Below are 23,997 nucleotides of genomic sequence, written 5' to 3' on the forward strand. Positions count from 1 at the left end.
AGGAGAAAAAGAAATTGCTAGGACTAGTCCCAAAATAAATCAAGTTTACTAATCAAAAACAACTTCAATGATAACACGATGAGGAAAAGCTGATTTACTAAAGCATCTGGTGCTGAATATCATTTAAAATGGCAATCACAAGCAAAAAAACTTCTACATTGGATACTATACTATAGCTGAAGTAATGATGATGAATTACATTCTTAGCACCATCAGTTTGCTCTATAGGGTAGATGACTTGACCACCAAATTGGTGCTTTCTGTTGCAATAGAAACACATTTTAAAAGAATTCAGGTATAAAATATTCTTACAAAGTTAAATCAAGTATCTTGTCTTAGAAAAAGACAGTATAAGTTTACATCTGCTATTACTTCCAAAATATCCAAAGAAAGATTTCAAAAGTACCCCTTAGTTTTTAACATGTGACATAAAGATTTAAGAAGATTTTTCTACCTAGTAAGTGCCCAGAACTGTCAATAATTAAGACACACCCACTGGCAGCTGCCGGCTCTCCAGTGATGAGCTCCCTTATTCTTGCTAGTGATAAACACACACAGTGAGTTCAGTATCATTTTCAGGCAGGTACCTGTTTGAAGGAGTCCTTAGGTTCCTGTTTACCCAGATAGATTTTCTTAGATTCAGCTGTCAGATCATGATTTTCATTTTCTTCTTTCCCTGGAGAGCCCAAAAAGACATTCAGAGGACTAGAATGCAGTATTGCAGCACTGGAAGCTACTGGATTTTTTCTTGGAGGAAACACTGAGTTCAATTGTGGTAAAAAGTCAAGGCCTGAAAAAGAAGAGAAAAAACAGCATTTGCATATGATGTTCCCCAATCTTGCATATTTAAGAAAAGAACATAACACGACAGACAGGTCAATACGGTAGAAAGACATGTGATTTGGATTTAGAAGATAGGTTCATTTGTCAGCTCTACCCCTTACTTGATGTGTATTTTTGGGCAAAAGTCATAAAGCTCTGTGACTGTTTCCTGATCTATGAATGTGAATGATATCTATCTCCCTGAGTGGTGAGAGTTAAAAGAGATATTGTATATGAAAATATTTTGAAAACTGCAAAACACAATGAACATTTCAGTCGATATTAGTTTTTGATAACTGAAAACTGTTAATGTGGTAGATCTGCAGTAGATCTTGGCAGGCAGCCTCTAAGATGGCTCCTAAGCGTCCCTGCCTTCTGGCATGGATCCATGCACTCGTGTAATCTGGCCTTTGACTGTGGGATGGACCTAGTGGTGACTTGATTCTAACAAAGAGAATATAGCAAGAGTGGTGGGCTTTCACTTCCAAGATAAGGTTACAAACACTGTGGCTTCCATCTGAGTGCCCTCTCTCACTCTCTTGCTCACCAGCTCTGAGGGAAGCCAGCTACCACGTCGTCCACTGCCCTGTAGGGGCCCACACGGGAAGGAACTGGTGTCTTTGGCCAATGGCCACATGAATGAGCTTGGAAGCAGATCCTCGCCCAGTCAAGCCCTGAGAGGACTGCAGTCCTCTTGACACCCTGATTAAAGCATCAAGAGAGACCTGAAGCCAGACACACCCAGCTAAGTCATGGCTGGATTCTTAACCCACAATTGTGAGATGATAAACGTTTGTTCTTTTAAGCTTCAAAATGTTGGGGTAATTTGTTAGACAGCAATAAATAACACAACACCACTTTTAATTTTCATAAAAATATTTCTCAATAGTTCTTACCATCTCCTTTGCCTACGGACTCATCACCTCCCTTGTTAACTACAGCATCTATAACAAAATTAGAAAAACAAATTTTAGAAATAGTGAAAAAGAAGCCATAGCAACTTAAGTTTCCTATTAAACTCCTAAAGAGTACAGAGACTAACGATTTTAAGAAGGAAAATCTCTAGGGAAGTTAAAGCTAGTACTCATATAAACTTCCTTTTTATTTTTTTAGCTTCATACATAGATGCAAATACGAAAAGAATTCTATGGCATAGAGTCACTTAACGACACAGAAAAGTACACTAGATAAAGCACTGGAGTAGGCTGCAGAGATCTGTAATCCAGTTCCGCCTATACCACTTAAAAGCTTTGTGACCTTGGACAAGACTTTACTACAATTAAGCTTCAGTTTCTGCATCTATATAATGGGGAGTATGCCCTGACCATTTCACAAGATTGTTTTGAGGAACAACTGAAATAATGTAAACATATTTTGCAAGCAATACCATGTTATAAAAAACATAAGGTTTTATTAATATTTATTTCAATGGTAGAATACACATGAGAATATTTCAGTACTGTAATATTATTCATTTACCAATTAACGACCAAAAATTGTTTGACTCCATTTTAACAGATTAATAGAAAAATGGGCAAAGGTCAAAAAAATTCACCAGAAATTCAAATGGCCAACAAATTATCATACATTATTATCATATTAGTAGGACTATCATTCATCCATCCATACATCCATCTGTCCATCTCTCTGCATGTGTATACACATCTAGCCAGTGCACAGCACCACACATTTTTAGAAGTTATTAGTTTTCTCTTAACAAAAACAGACATATTCTTGTTTAAAAGATGAAGAAATTGAGGCACAAAAGGTTAAGCCTTTTATCTAAGTAGAGTTGCATCCTTGAGATTAAAACACAAATCTCTTAACTATGAAAACCAATACTATATTTAGCATTCATGTTTCTTCCTTATTAACAACATGAAACTCTAATAAATGAAGGGCATATGGTTCAAATTCTAATCCTACTTTTAAAAATAGCAAAAGTAATTAAAGAAGAATTTCTATCCTTTATTCATTTCTCCTAAAAACAATTAAAGAAGATTTCATTTATAACTCAAACACTTCCAAAAAGCCCCTTCCTACACCGTTCAGTCCACAAGTTACTCCAGGCTTCTCAAAAGCCAAGCTCCCCAACTGGGTACCAACCTCCAAAACCTTTCTCAATCCAGCCCAAGCCACTTTTCCCTCCTTTGCTCACATCTTTCCTCTACTTACTCTTTAACTATGTAGCCTGACCTCTCTTCATCCTGAATGAAAGGAATCCTTCCTCTTTCATTAGGTTGAAGACTGGCGAATCTGACCAAGCAATTTTAGTAGTGATTTTCAGGATGGGGTAAAGGCAGAAGACACTCAATAATTCTGTACTGTCACCTAATAATTCTGTACCACTCACCTTCTCTGAAAATTTTCTTAGTAAATTTATAGAAATGGAATTAACTGGCCAAAAAGTATGAATATTTAAGTCTGCCAAAATATCCTCTAGAAATTTACCATATTGTTGATAATACTGCTATGAGCAGTGAGACTAGCCCATTAAGGAAAACGGCATGAATAATAGTACCAAAAAGCACAGCCAAACCCCACACCTAGTTCATACAGTGTGAACAACAATGAGATATAATGTTTCCAGTTATTAAGCTGGCCAAGTTTGGGTTTTTCTTCTTTTTAATGGCAACAATCTACTAGCAAAGCAGAGAATGTGTGTGAGTGTATGGTACTTCCACATATAATTAGTATAAAAGATGAGGCAATCTATCACCTAGCCATATTTCTCCAAGAAAACACTTAATAAATACCAATTAAATACTAATAATCAAAGAAACAAATTTTTTTAAGTTAGGAAGATATTTTTTTGCCTTTCAAAATCATACAAGAATTTTGGAAGATCTATTTACAAGTAGATAGAAGTAAAAGACTGCCTATGGAGGCAAAACTTCTGTGGAAATTAAAATGCTAACTTGAGAGCTATTTGCAGAGTTCCCATGTGAAAATTACCAGCACATATTTTGGAATGATAACATTTGAAATATCAGGGCAAAGGAAAAGATACCACCCCGGGGATTGACAAAATTAAGCAAACTGTCATGAATAGAGTTAGACTGAAGTTATTACCCATATCTTTTAGCCATAATAAAAATGTAATGACTACCAGCAAGAGAACATGATCCTCTGATCTGAACAGACTTACCATCTCTGATAGGTGAGAACATGTCACCTAAACTACTTTTTCCAGTATCATCAAAGCTAGAGAAATCCTGATTTTTTCCACTGTCTGTTTCCTTAGTTAAAATATCTGTATTTATGCTTCGAGGCAAACCTGATAGGAATTAGATATAAAAATAAGTGTTACTACATCTAAATAAATTTATCAGAAGCTAGGTTCCAAAAATTAATGCATTACCCACATTATTGGTAATATTAACACTGCAAGCATGAGGACAAGAAAGCAGAATACAACAATAGCTCAGTTAACATTTGCATGGAATGAAGGGCTCCTCAAAAGCCAATTAACTTATTTATCCATATAACACCACCAGCCATTTTGATGGAACTTTTCTAAAATAACTTATTTTGCCTCCGTCTTAAACAAAGTATACTGACCACAACTTATTTTTGTTACTGACTGACTCACTCTTATGATCACCTACAAACGATTTTTTAAAAGCCTGTAAGGTGTATCACACAATGCCTAACATACAGCAGCATCAAGTAATGCCAGTTCCTTTTCCCAGCTTGCGGTGAAGGGACATCTCTTTTTCCCCTTCTGTTTTTGCTTCACTAACAGTGTGAGCTTAACATTGCTCTCAGCATTATCAACCTCAAATGACTTCACTAACCTCATGAAAGTTTACTAAGAGGAAGGAAAACGGAATACCAAACTCATAAAGAATAGGAAAGTAGATATCCTAAGGAGGCAGGCAGCAGTTTATTCTCAGTCAGAGTGGAGGCATGCCTTTAGGCCAGGGACTTTTGTCAGATGAACTCTGCAGGCTCAGTAGCTTCTTGCCCATTTTTGGGTTAAAGACTGAGTTCTAGAGATTCAAGAGCTTTGATGAAAGTCTGGCAATTCAATCGGTAGCATGTTACAGCACTACATTTTAAAAAGTGTTTTGTCATTTATTTCCAAAATAAAAACTGAAAAGCCTGGGAAAAAAACAAAGAACAGCCAGTATATCCAAAAATGTCCAAGCCTGGCTAATGAAATAAATTTTTCTGATAACACCTTATAGAAAGTTAAAATAGAACCAAACATTTGTATATCACCATCATGGAAGGGTGTTTACACTAAGACTAAGAGTTAAACTGTTTTAAAGAAGAAATTTCCTCTCTTTTTACCAGGTCCCAACCTGTCTGAATGCATAACTTTAGCCTCTGGAACTTTAGGAAACAGAAATTTGGTATCATTTAAAATACTGCTAAAGCCTTAATTTTTTACTTCTTAAATAAATGTTTCCTACTGAAAATAAGTGCTAGCAACAAGTCTGCAGAGGCTCTTTTCAATAACTAAATCAGGACGCCTTCAGTAGAAGAAACATGAATTTTTTTTCAAACTTTAGACTTATTTTACATGAAGCTTAAAATAATAGTAATAGTGATAATCATAATCATGATGACAATATTAGCAATAGCATAATTTACAAAGTGCCTACAACGTGCCAGGCACTTTCGATACATTTTCCCTGATTTTCACAGTAATGCTAAACGTTAAGTATTATAAATGGAAGAGAAAAATGAGATTCAGAGTGGTTAAGAAAACTGCCCAACGTCACCCTAATAGGAAGTGAAAGCCCTGAGACTTAAGTCGAACATACTCTCAGTGTTTCAGAGGGGGGAAGGTACATGGGCATGCACACGTGCGTGTGTGTGGAGAGAGAGAAAACGATGAAGCAAATGTGGCAAAAATGGGGAATTTATAAATTTTACAAAATTTATAAAATGGTGAACCTGCTAAAGGGTATTAGAACTCAGGAGTTCTTTGTACAACTATTGAAACTTTTTTATAAGTTTGCAATTATTTCAAAATAAAATAAACAAAATGTCTAACTCTTTGTGGGTGCACAGTAAACATTCATTTTGCCAGAAACTTTGCTCATCAGCCAAAAGTTATCATTAATCAGTAACCCTGAACACCCAAGTCTTCCATTTTCTAATTAATGCTGTCATCGTTATGCATGAGCTTCCTGGATAAAAACTAAATGAATAACAGGGAGGCTTCAAAAAATTTACAGTAAATGAGAGAATCTTTCTTTCATTTAATTTTTGAAAGTTATGAATAAAATTAATACCATGAAAATAAAATAATTTTTTAAAATAATGACAATTTCGTAATACAGTTAATTCAACACCTTGGCAAACATTACTTAAAGTTATATTTCAAAAAGAATTTCTTCTTTTAAATAGAGAGTAACACTATTTGTTTCCAGAAGTTCTGAAGAACCTAATTACTTTTCTACATAGTATGTAATGATTTTTCTGTAAGGATGATGTAGATATTCACAGAAAATTTACAGTGAATATACTTATTATTTTTAAAAAACTATTTCACACTATCAAGTCTAACAAATTACTTTTCCTTCTACTTGGAAATAGTAAACTCACTCACTGAGAAGGCACCAAAACACATTTTTGTCCAAGTCAAGTACTTGTCCTGAAAATTAAAAAAGACATGGATACATCCATTTCTAATGAGACTATTTTGGAAATATCTACATATACCATGTAGACTTTTAAAAATATGTCGCAAGTTGACAGTATAGCATAATTTCTTAAAATAAAAACAAAAAGGTTTTCAGGAATTTAAGGAATATGATCCTTATTGTCGCAAACAATATTTTCTACAATAAGTATGAGGAAGCTTATCATATATACCTTCACAAAGTCTAAATGAATTCTTTAAGAATAGTTTCATCAACATGATTATCAGAGCAGAAGAAATTATTTAAAAACTGCAATATTTTCATTTATGTTTATTTCATTATTTTATTTTAACAACCAACCAATATTCTGCTTAATATGTGCCAGGCACTATCCAGCACTTAAAACTCATCACTTGACTCGCTTTCCATTCTGAATTGTGAAATAAAAGAAGTCATTAATAGCTTTCTTTTTTTTTTAACTCAGAGATGGAATCATAATAGCACCATCAAAGTTTCACATTCTCTACTGATTAATCGGAAGACACAATGGAAAGTCATCCAGTCTGTAGTGGCATTAAGGATGAACAATTTCTAAATTGGCATTATCCCATTTTTAAGATAATCAGTATTTCTTACAACAGAACTTTAGCTAAACAGAATAAGTGAAATATCTTTCATTTACTTAAAAAAATTTATAGCTAAAGTTAGAATTTTCGCTTCTTCAATTTTCACTATCTACTAATAATTTTACCTAAATACTCAAATGAATTTGAGTTCTGGACACTAGAAGAAAGTGCTAATGATAAGTACTTGGAAGGGGAAACTCCGAATACTATATACAAGCAACGTTTACCTGCTTTGTCTTGCACAGCAACTGTTCCTTTCCCCACAACGGTTGTCATGGGCTGTGGCAGAACCGTGGCAATGGAAGGGGTGCTCACTTCTTTGACAATTCCGGAATTCGGAACTCCTCCACTAGCGGCGCTCACATTAATGCTTCGTTTGCTCACAGCTGTGGGCTTAGTTGAACAGCCTTTATTTAAACTTGACTGAAATGTAATGGAATATTTAAAAGCTCAGGTTTCTAATGCTCCATACTATACATTAATATTTTATAAATTCCCTGTTAGGTTAAAAAAAAATATATTTTTTCCCTTACAAATCTTAAGCTTGCTAGTGGATCTGAGAGTTTCCCTCTGAACCAAAAAAGTCTTTTAAAACATGTTTGAAGAGAGAGAAATATAAGAATTAAGTGTGAAAAAAAAATGGTTTTAAAATTAAGTATCAAATTGCTTTGTATTAAAATTTTTTAAATGCTTTCATATAAAAATGATTAGAAAGCAAAACTACACTGTGTGATTGACAACATATGATGTCCACATTCTGAGCTAGATTTATTTAATAAAACAAAAAATGCCGAAAAGAAAGAAAATACCCTACCTTAGAAAGAGGAGTGGAGTACTGAAATGCTATACACTGCACAGATGTCTTGTGAGCACTGATGGTTTTAACGGGTGATTTCAACGTCCTTAAATCATACTGATATATTTTCCCACGGGAAGATCCAATCGCCAATGTGGCTCCATCGGGCATGAAATCTACTGCAGTGAGAGGAGCATCAGCCACTAAAGTTTTCACCAGCCTGAGGAACAGAGGACATGTGAGTGTACGAGGTATATACGCTTATATGACATATAAATAACTGCAGACCAAAACCAAAATTACTTAGAATTTGGTAAAGTTACTTAGAATACACATCCCAAATACTTGTTTAAAGCAGAAATTTAGAATTAGACTTGGAGACATTTCCAATACAACAGCATGTTAGGAACTGCTGAACCCTCCATCCTATTTTTCTATTCATTTCCAATAGATTCATTCTACATCTTCTAGAAGCAGCACCTATTTCTTTGGGTAATTATCACTTTGGCAGTGAATGTGACAGAATTCCTGGGCGTTACACCATAGGCAAGAGCTCTAGCCTCAGGTTAAGGGGATCCTAAGCATCCCCTTGTCATTGACTGGCCTGCACAGGCCTCAAGAGGACTATGACCTTTCACAGGGAGCAGCTGCTACTTTGTTCCTAGCTATGGATCTCTGGACCAAAAAGCTAACAGAATCCATGTGGCTTGATCCTCAGGAAGCTAATACAGAAAAATGGATACCAGTCTGCTGAAGCTGAGCTCTTTGCTGGAGTGTCTGGTATAAGAGAGGAATGGTTTATAACTCTTAGGGTTCTCAGGAAATTAGTTCAAAAAGAAAAGAGTAAAACAGAAAAAAAAAAAAAAAAAAACAGAGTGAAATAACTAAGAGTAAACTGTTAACAAGGGCTGACAGTAAGTCCTTCCCTGGTGGTGATATTACCATTTTCTTCCACGTGATCTTTAGATACTGTTAGGTGTCTTGAATACACCTGCAGCACCCTTACAGCTTTTTTCCCTTTATTCTTTTAGATAACCAAGCACATCTCTAACTCTAAGAAGGACAAGAAGGTACAATGGACTCAGATACTTAGAAGATTTTGTACTCTTTAGCTCTAGATCAGTGGTTCTCAACGGTGGCAAACTTGCTTATTCTGGGATGCTACTGGCAGTGGATAGAGGCCAGGGATGCTGCTGAACATCCTACAACGCCCAGGACAACGAAGAATTAACCAGCGCAGATGTTAATAGTTTAGAAACCCTGCCCTAGATAATGAATTAACTTTAAAGCAAATTAATTATATTGCTTTAAAAATATACAAATTTAGTTGTATTTTGAAAAAGAATAATACGCATGTGTGCTAAAATAAAGATGTGAAATCATTAACATGCTATCCCTCAACATTTACCACCCAGAAGTACTCTGAAGAATACTCAAGCTTTGTCTATTTTTTTCTGCAGGGGAAGAAAAAGAGAAAATTCTATCTTACTAGATTATCAAGTACACAAACTTTAGATCTTCTCAACGTTAATGAGAGGTCTATATAAATCACAAACATATCTGCTAATGAGATGATAATCATGCTACTATATTAAGAAATGAGCACGTCTCACTTACTTCTTACTTGAAGTGTCATAGAGAATGATTCTTTTATCCAAGCCTATAGTTACAAACAGCAGTTCATTGACAGGAGAAAAACAGATGCCTGAAGCTGGAGCTTTATGTGTACTGCCAAAGTTATGGTACGGACTCTGACCATTCACATCCCAGAGAGTAACTACTCCGTTATCCAAAACACTGCCCAGTAGCGATTTCTTAAACAAGGAGTACTTTAAGTGCCGAACAGACTACAAAAATAAGAATAAATCTTATGTAATTGTAAGCATTCATAAGAACATTTTACATAAACTATATAAATAACGGCCAACTCCACTAATCACAAAGGATTTAGGACTTCTCTGGTTTATAGAGTAACAGGTTTCAATCATGACAACCATAAAATCATTTAGTGGACTATAAGATGACCCCAAGACATAACCAATGTACTAGTAATTGAATATTTGTCATGATTTTATTATCGTGGAGTACAGTTACCTCAATCTCTTCTTTTTCAAAGGAAGAATACAATACATTGAGATTAACTACATGAATTCATCAGGGTTAGAACATCCACCATAAATAAAACGCCCAGTCACAACAAAATCACAAATAAGAATAAAGGAAAACTGGCAGGGAATAAGCAATATTTCATATTTGTTTTCTGTATGTATTTTAGATATTTGGATATATTTATTTAAACTAAGCATCTGACATGCTGGCAATTCAACACTTGAAGCATAATAAAAAATTAACTAATCCACAAAGGGGGAATTGGCAACTCTCTAGACTGGGGATGAACCATATCCATTGTTTCAAAAGCATCAGCCTGAGGGCAATGCTGGCCTTTCTCTAAACACTGGTCCGTGGAGGCAGTGGAGACATTCTCTCTTTCTCGTTTCTGCTGGACCAGAATAAACAAAGATCCACTTTGAGTAAACAGGTCTTGGATTAAAACTGAATGAATTTCATCTACTGTTACTAAAATGCTGCTTTCAAACTTGTACTGATATTATCATTTACTGTGCTGAAAATTAAGTGTTTTACATTTAAGCTAATTTTTCTCTGTGCAGAAACAGCAATGTAAGCATAGAAATTAATATTAAGTAGAATCCACAAGAGAGGGAAACTGGCTGTAAGACACCTTCGAACAGTTAAGTTACAGCGCCAAGTCAAGCAACGAATCAGGTTCTAGGAGGCAGATAGCAGCTATACATACAGGTCCCAGCTAAGACCGGCACCGAACAAAAGTCTAATGTGAGAGCTTCTTATTTTTCTATCTAGTTTAACCTATCACACTCCAAAAGGATTTGATACCAAAGCTTTTACATGTTAGAAACCCATTTTCTACTTACTTCTAAGATGTTTTAAAAGAACATATATCAGCCTTCAACAGCAAAAAATATTTAGGAATAACACAAAACAAATTGAGTCTAAGGAAACAAAAGGAGTATTTGTTATTCAGACACCTAAGGTAAGATAATTACTATAGTCATCCATTAAATTTGGCTCCTCATTTTCATTTGGCTAAAGTACAAACCAAAAATGTTCGATAATATTTTCCATTTTTGTTGAGGAAAAGTATATCCATCTGAATAGACAAATCTTTCCTCTGATCTATACTCAAGGAAAAGTAAACTACATGAACCTTGACCATATAAAAGACATAGAGATCCTTAGTGAATTAATGTTTATAGAGTCATACATCAACCTATCAAAACATAACCAAAACATTAATTTTTAAAAGGTTTCTGCAGTACTTTAAGAGTTCATACAGTTATGATCCTTCATATAATCTAAATAATTATATTAAATTAAATGTACAAGAACTTTAAAAAATTAACACCATTAAAATCATAGACCTTGTGCATTCTCAAAATTTGTAAAGTTCAATCTCTTAGTTAAAATCATACACCTTGTGCATTCTCAAAGTTTGTAAAGTTCAACCTCTTAGCCACAGTAGGAATTTGCTAAAACATCCTTAAAATATGGTCATCCAGAATCTGCTTGAATGTGGTGAGAACAAGGAGCTTACTACTTTACATAACAGAACTTTACCAATAGATAAAAACATATTTCTTGGTTAAGTCAAAACCTAAATTCCATATACTGCTTCAAATTCTGTGGACCTATATGGGAAGCCATTAAGAAAAGAAAAAAAAAAGTGGCTAAAAATCATAAATCTTCCTCTCAGATAAACCTGGATTTAAGTAGAGCTCAGCCAAACTCCGTATGACTTGGGTAAATTATTTAAATTTTCCAAGCCTCAGTGTTCCCATCTACAAAATATAAAATATTCTTGTTTGCCTGTCAAGGTTATTTTGAGGATTAAATAGCATTTCTGCACAGAGCCAGGGACATAGTAGCTGTTGCCACTATTTTCACAGGTTTCTGACTCTTATTCATGGTTGTTTATGTACCCATTCAATCTTTTTTGCACATAGTTTTTTAAAAGACCCTTAGGTAGCCACACTGATTTCTTTAAATGCCTCCTCTCTCTCTCTCTTTGATAACAGACCTTCATTTCTGAACTTTCTACATCTATTAAATCATCATCTCTTTAGAATATCATGAAGAGAGCATCCAATGATCCTGGATAAATGAAGTATTAATTTACTGAAGTATATTTAAAATAAGTATCCATTCATTTTAGTATCAGCAGTACTTAGTAAGCCCCTATCTTGTTCCAGATTCAAGTTATTTCTAAGAAAAAAAATCTTCAGAAGCTGATAAAAGAAACCCCAGCATTTTAAGAAGCAATGCTATTTTGTTCTTACATTATTATTACATAGGAATGCGTGCACTTGTGCAGGAGGGAGGTTGTTTCCAAATATGAAAAATCTGTCACTCACTATAGATGAGGGGTTGGCAAACTTTTTCTTAAAGGGTCAGAGAATATTTTACGCTGTTGTACTGCAAAAGCAGTTACAGGCAATACATAAATGAATGAGCATGCCTCTGTTACAATAAAACTTTATTTAAAAAAATAATGGCCAGCCCACGGGTCATAGTGTGCTGACTTCTGCTATCAATATTTGGAAATTAAAAAAAAAATCACAAAAAAGAAAAGAAAAACTATCCATAATGGCACCACCTGGAGAAAAACTGGTTAACATTTTGGGGGATATCCTTTAAGTATTTTTATATTTGTATATGTTTGTGTGCATTCAGTAAAGTATCAACAGAAAACTTGGGATCATACTTTATTAATATAAAGTTAGCCATGTCATTAATATTTTCTACTACATGATTTTAATAGCTGGATAATAATGAATGTATGAGTATATCAATTTATCTAAATAACTAATGTTGGACATTTAGATTATTTCCAATTTCCCAGTACCCTGACTACTATCATTTTTAAAAATTGCTAATTTATAAAAGAATTTGTATTTCATTGTTGTTCACGCTTTAAAGGTTCTTGGTTGAAAAATGCTAAGTGACCATTTGTCTTCCTTCTTTTGTGGATTGTCCATTAATCTACTTTGCTTATTTTCTATTGGGCTATTAAGATTTTTTAAATAGTAATTTGGAATTGATCTTAATATAATAAGGACATTAAAGCTTGCTCTCATAGGTATAAATATTTATCCCATTTTCCTTTCAATTTTGTTGATTGTTTTCAGGTCTTCCTTTTTGTCAGATTTTAAATTTTTATGTACTTGAATTTATCAAACTTGTCCCCACGACTAAGACTTTGTTCTCATGCTTAGAAAAGCCTCCCCTTTGCAGAGATAAGAATGTACATTCATATTTTCTTATAGCTTTAGTCTCATATATATACACACTCTAGACACTATATACATGTATTTACATATAGAGTCATACATATATACACACACACAAATAAATATATACAGTATCCTTTTGAGTCCACCCCCTCCCTCTTCTCGCTTTCCAGTGTCTTATTTCAAGCACTAATCAACCACCACCAGAGCTACTGCTTGCCTCCATTCTCAAGGGCTCACCAGCCATCCTTCACACTACTGCAGCAATAACCTCTTCAAAACTGGAAACTTCAACATATTTCTGTCTTGCTTAAAATCCTTTTAACTGGAGGACTCTGAGAAGACAGTAGTTACGGTGGTGACAGCATCTTTGAATTTCCTTGAATTCCCCATTTGTGTGTGTGTGTGTGTGTGTGTGTGTGTGTGTGTGCAGATAAGACTTAATAAGCAGGCTTGAGACTGCCTATCCTTACAAAGCCAAAGTCCTGCTTTCAAGGTTGGCCCTTGGCTGGCACTGGGAACTTGGATTTTGGGAGGGTTCCCACTATGCTAACTGATAAAGAGTGGCTCACTGACTGATAAGAGTGGCTAACTTTGCCTAAAGTGTTTGTGCAAAACATATGGTTTATAGCTGAACACCTACGTTCCTTGAGAGTTTAGAATTTCGGCACATGCTAGGCAGAGGTTGCCTGGGTAACCAGCCGCCAATAAAAACCTGTGCAGTGAGTCTCTAAGGAGCTTCCCTCGTTTCATACATGTCACAGCGTGATGCTAGGAAACTAAGTACATCCTCTCCACTGAGAGAGAACACTCAGAAGCACACACCTGGTTTCCTCAGGACTTCACCCAGGTGCCTCTTCCCTTTGCTGATCGTGCCTTGGATCTTTTCACTGTAGTAACTCACAGCCATGTGTATGACTCGGTGTTGAATCCTGTGAGTACTCTGAGTGAATCTTCAAACCTGGTCTTGGGGATCCCCAGCACCATGAGTGTGAGTGAGTGTGTGTGTCTGCGTGTGTATTTTACAGACAGATAGCAAACCAGACAGCAAAACTAAAATCCCATGAACAACGTTTACAACAAAACTAGACAATAGGTATCCCCATGAGCCCCAAGATACATGCTAGTAGGTCAAACAAGTAACAGCCACAAGTCCTTTAGAGTATTAGTGTCTGTGCTGGAGGATGCAGAAGGAAATAACAGGGAGTCTGAGGCAGATCTGAGAACAGGAAAGGCCCAAAATAGCCAGAAGTTTTTCACAGGAAAGTGTGGTGGCCAATGTGACAACATCAGGTGAAGCCAGGAATACCCACTGCATTAGTGGGTCCGTACAAGAGGACTGCCGAAAGGTCCCAAGGGCGAGGGCAGTTTAGCCTCAATGAACTCCCAAAACTGACCAGTCAAGGCACCTCTCTCCAGGTCAGGGCACCACACTGAGGAGACTGTGCTAGGAGTGGTGGCAAATCTGAACAGGGTGGAGTCAACAGAGCCGAAGGAAAGCAGAAGTTCACATACAAGCAGGGAAGTGGAACAAAGTCAAGCACCTCAGAAAACAAGTCGCTACTGTTTTAAAAAAATACCTGAAAACAAGAGGGAGCTCTGTAAAGTTAGAAAACACACTCTCAACTCCATCTCTGTCTAGAAGTCCAGGGAAACTATCTTCACAGATAAATCCCATACACAGTTATTATGAGAACAAGAGAACGAGAAGAAAGACATTCTCAACAGATGACCAAGACGACAATAAAATGCTATACGACATTAAAAAACAACATAAATCATAATTGGAAAACTCAGAAATGAGATGTCAGAACTTGGAAAAGAATTAGGAATTTTAAAAGTCTCTTCAAAAATGAAGGCTAACTTAATAGGAATATAAGAATGAACAAACACAACAGACAACATCTTAAAGATAGGTAAAAAGGAAAGAATTTTTAAAAATCAAAAATAAAGGAAAAGTTAAAAATGATTTGAGAGAAAATAATAAATTACTGAAGATAAGAAGATCCAACAAAGAAAAAAAAAGATAAGGAAGATAATGAATACTCAAAACTATACTTCAAGAAAACTTTCCTGAAAGAACAAAACATTTGAAACTACATATTAAATGAGCACACCATGTACCTATGAATAGCAATACAGAATAACCTATGCCAAGACACAGTCTAGTAAAATTACTGGATTTAAAGAAAAATATCCTTTGGACATCTAGGGAAAAAGAACAAGCAACTCATAAGGAATAAAATACTTAAATTACCATCAGACATTTGAGATCAAAAGTGATAGAGTAGGGGCCAGCCCCATGGCGTAGTGCTGGGGTTTGAAACATTCCGCTTCAGCAGCCTGGGTTTGCAGGTTTGGATCCTGGGAGAGCAGATCTACACCACTCATTAGCCACACTGTGGCAGCAACCCACATATAAAGTAGAGGAAGATTGGCACAGATGTTAGCTCAGGACTAATCCTCCTCAAGCAAAAAAAAAAAAAGAAAACCAAGGAAGACAGGCAACAGATGTTAGCTCAAGGCTAATTTTCCTCAGCCAAAAAAAAAAATTATAGAGTAACATACTTAAGCTCCTCAAGCAAAGGAAATGTGAGCCTGCTACTGAGTTACATTGAAAGAGAATTTGTAATCCCAAAGAAAAAGTCAAAAGCATTAGATATATACTTATGGAAATATTAACATACGGTGCCTGTTGTGATTATAAAAATTTGGAAAACCTGCAACTAAGATAGACAACTACATACCAGGGGGGATTTGGGAAGATAAAGCAGAAAAAAAAAAAAAAGATTGGCAACAGTTGTTAGCTCAGGTGCCAATTTAAAAAAAAAAAAAATTTGGAAAATACCAAAAATACAGAAATGTATAGATAAATTGGCATTTGAACAATGGAATATCATGCAGCCATTAAAAATTATGGTCATGAACACTAGTAATAAGGGAATACCTGAGATAGAACACTAATGAGAAAAAGTAAAAAAACAAGATTGGATCAACAGAATGATTATAACTGTATGGAAAGAAGACAGAGCTACACATAGAAACCCTGCAAGAAAACATTCTTCAAATTACTTCCAAATAAGAAAATTTAGAAGGGAAGAAGGAAAAAAATTAGCCTTTAAGAAGTAATGTACAAAAATATAGATCAGAAGTTTATTTTATGCCAACATGCCCAAGAACATAATATATAAGCCAGACAAGTATACACGAATACTACAGAAATGTATCAAGAGAATCACGGACATACTATCATGTGATGGTACACCATTGCTCCTACGTAACATAAAGGAGACCTATTCCAGGTATGAAGCTTTGTGGTCAAACTTTCTGAGTGCCGAAATTCAAGTATAAACACAACCAGTCAACTAAGTTAACCAAATCAGAATTAAACTCATTCTTGATAAAATTAAAAATTATTTACATTTACCAGAACTCTGTACTCAAACTAGCTTATTAATACTTACAAAATCTTTACCTAAACTATCGAAAATTTCACTGAAGAAAATGGACTTCATAAACACATACTGAAATACACTGTATTTAAAATCTCACAGAAAGCCTGCTACATTTATGATCATTTTTAAATCTAAGCAACCAGCGAAACAGACGCCCATCTCTAACTGCTCTGAAAGGGGCTGCGATTTGAGGAAGGCAGCGCAGGCGAGCCTGTGTGCAAGCCTCGGCCACACACACACCCGCCCGGCAGTGACAGGGATCACAACCCAAGAAGCCTGGCACCCGGCGGCCCTGCAGAAGCAGCCAGGCTCCTCCCTGCAGAAAGACGCTGTGATCCACACAAAACCAGAGTGCTCCGGGGCGGCTCAGACTCGTCAAGGAAGGTTCTCAGTATTCTTCAGGCAACCTCATCTCTGATACGAAATTCAGTATAACGCCGATTCAGTGAGACTCCAAGGTTTTGTCATTTTTGCTAAGAAATCAATTTGATAATTTTTAAAGATTTCAAATTCTTGGGGCCGGCCTGGTGGCACAGCAGTTAAGTGCGCACGTTCCGCTTCGGCAGCCCGGGGTTTGCCAGTTCAGATCTCGGGTGCGGACATGGCACTGCTTGGCAAGCCATGCTGTGGTAGGCATCCCACAAATAAAGTAGAGGAAGATGGGCACGGATGTTAGCTTAGGGCCAGTCTTCCTCAGCAAAAAGAGGAGGATTGGCAGTAGATGTTAGCTCATGGCTAATCTTCCTCAAAAAAAAAAAAAGATTTCAAATTCTCGATTGTTCATAGAAACAAAACTTGAAAAATTTTAATTTAATCATCAGATGTGCCCTACCTGCTATTTTCCTCAATCACCCAGATCCTATCCATAGTAAAACTAATGAACATAGAAATTGGGCTGGATAACAGTGTATTTGAATTGAATTATGTCAATTTTTTGACAGACTTGAAATTTTTATGAATATTGTTTACATTTAAGAAATGAATATTTAATATATTTGAAATCTTAAATGAATTTTGAGAAATCTTAATTAAATAATTTTTTAAATGAATGCTCAAGTAGCAATTCTATGCTTTTGGTCAATAACAGTTAAGCCATAACGAAATCATTTGTAGGAAAGAAACTAATTTAAAAACACTCCAAAGATTTCAATTATGCTGCCTGTAAATGGCAAACATAAGTATGCAGAATCACAAAAACTGTGACTTTCCTCACTAAGAAAACTGAGACGGCATACTTACACACACACGAACCAACTGGCATTTCCTAGCCCATGGCGTCTGTTTTAAATAGAAGAAAATGAAATAATATGGTACACAAAAAAATACATAAACATTTGTTCCAGGGAAATGGAAAAAACTAACACACTCCAGTTCAATTTCTTGACCTTCTTTAATGCTTTCCTTATTTTAAGTGAGTCTAAAACACAAAATACGATTATTAGGTCAAATTGCAACTGGTACATTAGCAGGGGTTTGGAGGGAATGAGTTAAACCTAAAGATGCTCAAACCAGTTCAGGGAAGTGAATCAGAAGAGCTATTAATATGATTATTCACTAAAAGCTCACACTAAAGTTCACTGATCTCTTACAAATGTTAGGAACTATGTTCAACACACTCAGCATCTCATTTAGCCCTCAAAACAAAACAAAAACAACCCTGCTGAAAGTCTATTCTCATTCTCACTTGACAGATGAGGAAAAGGAGGCTTGAGAGTTAAGTAACTTGCCCAGGTTCACACAGCTGGCTCTCCAAATAAATGTGGGACTCACAATGCAAAGCTATACCAGAAGACCCTATAGAGACACCACCTGCCCAGAAGGAGCAGCAGGCACATGAAAATCTCAGGTTCTGGTTTATGAGACCTCGCACAAGAGCTAAGCTTTGAGCATTACTGTGTTCCTAAACTAGAAGATAATTTAAATTCAGTTTTGCTATGGAAACTAATCAAGGAAAACCCTTTGAAAACTAACAACGCAAAAACCTGTCACCCAGAATTTTAAAAGGTATTTCTTTAATATGAAGCAAATTTCAGACTTCACAAAGTAACAAGACAATACTGCAAAGTTTCCTGAAGCTTTGGATCCTCAAATCCTTAAACATTCAGCTGCTCCTGAGCTAAAAAGAGATCCAAAAGGAAACAATACTATCACTCTTGAAGAGTTGATCTTCAAAAGTCAATTAAGAGTCTCGTGATCTGAAAGTGCTGGAGTCTCAGTTTTCCCATTTATAAAATGAGAATACCATGCACCTCACAAACGAGAAGCAAAGACTAAACGAGAAAATGTAATATAAAGCAAGGATCACAGGACTTGAAACACAATGAACGGTAGTAAGGATGCTACGAAGGGGATGACCTCTGCCTGGAATGCTCTCCAAACCTTGTCACCACCTACACCCACCTCAGTGGCAATAGGATGGTCTTCGCAATAAATAATGCTGGCATAATTACATACCTGTACAGAAAGTTGAACTCTCACGCCATACACAAAAATTAATTTGAAATGGATCATAATAAATATAAACTAGGAGAGTAAGACAATAAAGTTTTATCTAAAAGAAAACAAAGGACATTATTTTTAAGACCTTGGAGCAAGCAAGATTCTTCAAGAGGACAGAAAAGCAGCATCTATTAAAAAAAAACAGTGACATACTAGACTAGCTTTCATTAAATTTAAAAATTTCTGTTCAATTAAAAAAAAAGGCATTAAGAGAGTGACAAGGCAAGCCTTAGGCCAAAAGAAGTTATATGCAACATGTATATCCAAAAAAATGACTCCCTCTGGAATATATAATAAACTACAAATCAATCAGAAAAACACAAATTACCTAATACAAAAAGGAGAAATGGACTTGAAGAGTCACTTCACAAAACAGTATACGAAAATGCACTCAACTTATTCAACACAGAGAAACGCAAATTAAAACCACAATGATACCACTAGTGTGGCTGAAAGTAGTAAGATAGACAACACTTGGTAAGTATTAGCAAAAACGTGAAGCAACTGGATTTCACGTGCATTGCTGACAGAAGAGTAAAATGGCACAAACACTTTAGAACACTTTTTGGCAATTTTTAATAAAGTAAAACTTAATACCTACCCTAAGACCCAGCAATTCTCCTCCTGAGTATTTACTCAAGAGAAATGAAAAGATATGTCCACAAAACACACTTGTACAGGAATCTTCAAGGAGCTTTATCGTAGCAGCTAAAAACTAGAAACGACTCACAAGTCCATCGACAGTAGAATGGACGAATAAATTGTGGCACATCCATAAAATGGAACACTGCACAGAAGGACCACACTACAGACCACCATTCCACACGACAAAGCAAACACAATGAAGCTAAAGGAAGCCAGACACGCACAATTCTTTCAAGAAATATGAAGTGCAACTGGGAAGAGTGAAGAGGGAATCCTCTAGTGTGCCAGAAATGCTCTATATTTTGATCTTGGTAGTAGTTACACAGGTGTTGTGTATATAAAAATTCATCAAGCTGTACACTTAAGATATATGCATTTTATTATACGTAAGTTATATCTCAAGTGAAAAATTTTAAGTATTTTACACACAATTAAGCCAAGAACAACCACCAAAGCTAATGTTTTCAGGACTATTCCTTCATGTCTGGTTTTAATAAGAAAACTCTCTAGCAAGATACAATAAAAACTGAAATATAATAATATACATGGTAGTATCTGACCTAATTTTTAGGTTACTGAAAAGTTAGCTGTGCATTTATAAATCTAAATTTGTCATGCTTCTAGTGTACCAAAAAAAAAAAGGAAAAAATTACTCTATTTCCTTAAAAAGCAAGACATTTGAACACCAGATAAGATTTTTTTACAAAAGTTCCAATGTCCATGGGCCTAGGCTTTACATTTCCATAATCAAAATACAAATAAGCAAAAAAAAGAATCACGAAAACAAAACATTACTTCCTGCTTTTATGACAATATTAATACATTCTCATGGCAAATCATTTATCCTCACCCATAAAATGCAGAAAGTAAGATTACCTCTAAGGGTTTTTTTTAGTTCAAGGACTCCACGATTCTGACATTCAACTAACCAAAAACTCTGATCAGCTCCCTAAATGCCTTCCAAAATAAAAGACAAATCTTTGGTCTGGCATTTAAGGCCCCACATCAACACTAGGTTCATGCTGACCTTTTCAATCTTTTCTCACACTGGCCCTATGTAAAACCCACACAGCTTCCTTTCTCCTTGTTTTGGTTCATGTGACTTCCTCCATGTAAAATAGCCCTCTCCTAACATGCTCTGTTGTATTAGCCTACGAAAATCTTTGTTAGCTCTAAATGTGTTCATCCATTCACGTGGTTATTGAGAATCTTTTCCATGTAAGGCATAAAGCTGGACAACTGTTGAGGACAAAGAAACAAGACATGGTTCCAACCAGGATGTGGGCACGCAAAGAGCTAATCCTAACACAAGTCAGAATACAGTAATTAGCAAAGTGGTCAGTTCATGTCGTAATAAAAACAAAAAAACAAAAATCAATTAAGCCTTAGACCCAGCTGAAACCCTCCCTCCTTCAACTTTCCTTACTTTATTCCCAATCAGATCGTTTTCCCTCACTGTTCTCACTCACCAAAGATTGTTCGCTATCAATCACCCATAATATCATTTCTGCGTTCTCCCTTTTATTCCCCAATACATATGGAACTTGAGAAGACTTTTTTCTGCGCATTTTTAATATCCACTAAACTTTCCTTAAACACTAAATACATACTATTCAAACAATGATTTTAAAATCTGCTTTTCAAAAGTGAAGAACTCCCGTATTTTACCTAATAACCGTTATAGCCAAAGTGGTTACAATAAAAAGTAAGAATTAAAAGAAGTTGCACCTCATTAGAAATTTCTGTTGAGAATTTCATAGAAAATTAGCCAAGAATTAAATTTCTTGAGAAGCTGAATTTATTCTTTCAAGAATTTTATAGACTAATTTTTTATAAGGAAAAAATTTGACTAATTTTCCTTTAGAAAAAGTTTCCCTAAATACTCCTATATTAACCTGAAATACAAATAAACGTTGATACTTGAACTATCATATACTTAAAAAACAAAATTCAATGTACCCTGTGCCTAAACACACTCAATTATCCCATAGCCACCAGAGTATCTATGAACATAAGTACCCGTCTCGTAGCTGACATATTTTGAGCAAGCAACACTTCTGTAACTATAATGTCAGGGAAAGATTAATATCCATGTTTCAGGCTTAACCTATCAACAATTATTTGTATTTTGTTACAAATAGTTATATTCTAGGAGCATGTGACTATTCAATGGCATAACTGAACTCATGTAAGCACCATAACCTAGTATGAATTAGCCTGTTATCTGAACACTTTTAAAACACTACCATTAAAAAACAGCTAGCTGTAAGCTTTCCAAGCAAGCTAAATGCAAATTTAAAATACTTAATTTTAAAAACTTAAATTCATTGTCTTATGTAAGACAATTCAAAATCTATCTTATCAGCTTTATTTTTGATAAATAAAAATAAACTGTACCTGGTTACTACCATGGCCAAAAGGAGTACTAGATAAATTAGTGGTTACACTGTGCAAAATAATTTCACCACTGAGAGATCCAGAAGCAATGTAGCAATCATTCCAATTATATGTTACACAAGTTACTTCATCTTTATGATCCTGAAAGAAATGAAAGTAAGTACAGTGCCACATAACCATCAAACAGCACGTGTTCATGTCTTTGTAAAGTTCATGTTTTGTAAATATTATATATTTGTCAATCTAATATTTGCTTTAACATTTTCCTCAAATAACCTAAAAAAAATTACTCAAACGAGCAGGAAACTATCTGATCAACACCAAGTCTTCTTAGGGAACAGAGGTTTATTTTTCATAACTATAATAATGATCAGGCACTCTTAAAACAAGAGACAGAAAGGAAAGGTAATTTTCTAAATGGCATTATGTCTACTTTCAAGAATTCATTTCCACTGACAAGTAACATTTATTGTAAGTTGACTATTATGAGAGTCCCTGCCCTTGAGAGTATTACTGTTCAACTGAGAAGACAGGACATTTAAATTAACATGAAAATGGCAGAATGAACGCTAAATGAGTGGTAGAGGCAAAGGGTCAGAGGAAAGAGAAGAGGCATCGCTGAGAACTGAGCCGACACAGGAAGCCTTATGGGAGACCTAAAGCTTGAGTTCAACCTTAAAGGATGAGTTAGGGAGAGAGGAAGAAACTAGACGCTGCAAAATGGAAGAGAGAAAAAAACAAAAGCCCCGAAGCCAGATGGAGCCACACTTGTTTGAGAGTTGACAGCAGCTGCTTCCATTTGCTGAGTACCTACTAGTGCTGGGAGCTTTACATATTACTATTAATCCTAAGGAGGATCCTGGGAGGCAAGGTCATTTTTCTCATTTTGTTAACTAAAGGAGGCACAGAAAAGTCAAGAAACCTGTGCAAGCTCACGTAAGTGCTAAGTAGTAGAGCCAGGATTCAATTCCAGGTCAAACTCCAAAGCTTGTTTTCTTCCCACTATACTAGGCTGTCTCCCAAATCCAAGGGGGAATCCACTTGGAGGAAATAAAACTGTTTGGTTTTGAACAAACTGAGTTCACAAGGACTATGTTTTCCAATGTCAAATTAGAGCTATCTAGCAGGAGCATACAAAAGTGATCAGGATTGGGGTAAACTTTTTAACAGTTTGGTGTCATATCTTGAAAATATAAACAAACTAACCTTTGTATCTAATAATTAGATTAATGTAGTATCAAGCATAGTAATATAATATCAAAGTAATGCAACATCAAAGAAGTAAGTGCTATCCTGAGGAAAAAATGTCTCATGGGGAGAAAAGAAAGAGCAGACATTTAGTGTATCATTCCCATTTGAGAAATTAAGAATGTGGGGTCCAAAACAATTTCTATGACTTTGTAAAGAGGCAGGTGTCTTCCTTATTTCAACTGTGGAAAATAAGTCATTCAGTAAACATTTACTAAACACCTACCAAGTGCCAGAAACTGTGTTATTACCAGGCAGAGAACCACAGAGGAAGGACCCAAAGGTGAAAGATTAGTTCCCCACTATCAAAATTAGTCAAATACTTGTTAACTGAACAAATGAAGCACTCTAAGAATTTCAAATAGTGAGAAAAGAAAAACTATCTGCAGTAATTGGGAAAGTTGAGGACGGAAAGATGAGCAGAAGTTTGCCATGCAGTAAGGAGGGATGGGAAGAAGTGAAGCCCCTAAAATGAGTGACAATATGGGACAAAACTGGCCATAGACTTCTAATCTCTTCTCCGTTCTGTAAGACACTCTATTCACCGTGAGTATATCCCTCTAAATAGCTTTAATTCAATTATTTCAT

The 23,997-nt window shown here is 35.5% G+C and overlaps 1 protein-coding gene across 5 annotated transcripts in view; it reads right to left on the reverse strand.

Annotated features, from left to right (window-relative positions):
- NEDD1 (NEDD1 gamma-tubulin ring complex targeting factor) overlaps positions 1 to 23,997 on the reverse strand; it is a 44,160-nt gene that overhangs the window by 10,984 nt on the left and 9,179 nt on the right. For 3 of the 5 annotated variants that reach the window (XM_046646707.1, XM_046646712.1, XM_046646711.1), the window contains 8 exons: positions 22,162 to 22,302; positions 9,459 to 9,688; positions 7,860 to 8,061; positions 7,273 to 7,468; positions 6,386 to 6,430; positions 3,971 to 4,099; positions 1,719 to 1,766; positions 588 to 790 (listed from right to left, as the gene is read on the reverse strand). In XM_046646707.1, coding sequence (XP_046502663.1) covers positions 588 to 790; positions 1,719 to 1,766; positions 3,971 to 4,099; positions 6,386 to 6,430; positions 7,273 to 7,468; positions 7,860 to 8,061; positions 9,459 to 9,688; positions 22,162 to 22,302 — 1,194 coding nt within the window. The remainder of the gene's footprint in view (positions 1 to 587; positions 791 to 1,718; positions 1,767 to 3,970; positions 4,100 to 6,385; positions 6,431 to 7,272; positions 7,469 to 7,859; positions 8,062 to 9,458; positions 9,689 to 22,161; positions 22,303 to 23,997) is intronic. The other 2 variants (XM_046646709.1, XM_046646710.1) reach the window with 2 other exon arrangements.

The sequence above is a fragment of the Equus quagga genome, chromosome 19 (assembly GCF_021613505.1).
Source record: "Equus quagga isolate Etosha38 chromosome 19, UCLA_HA_Equagga_1.0, whole genome shotgun sequence".
In the NCBI taxonomy this organism is placed as follows: domain Eukaryota; kingdom Metazoa; phylum Chordata; class Mammalia; order Perissodactyla; family Equidae; genus Equus; species Equus quagga.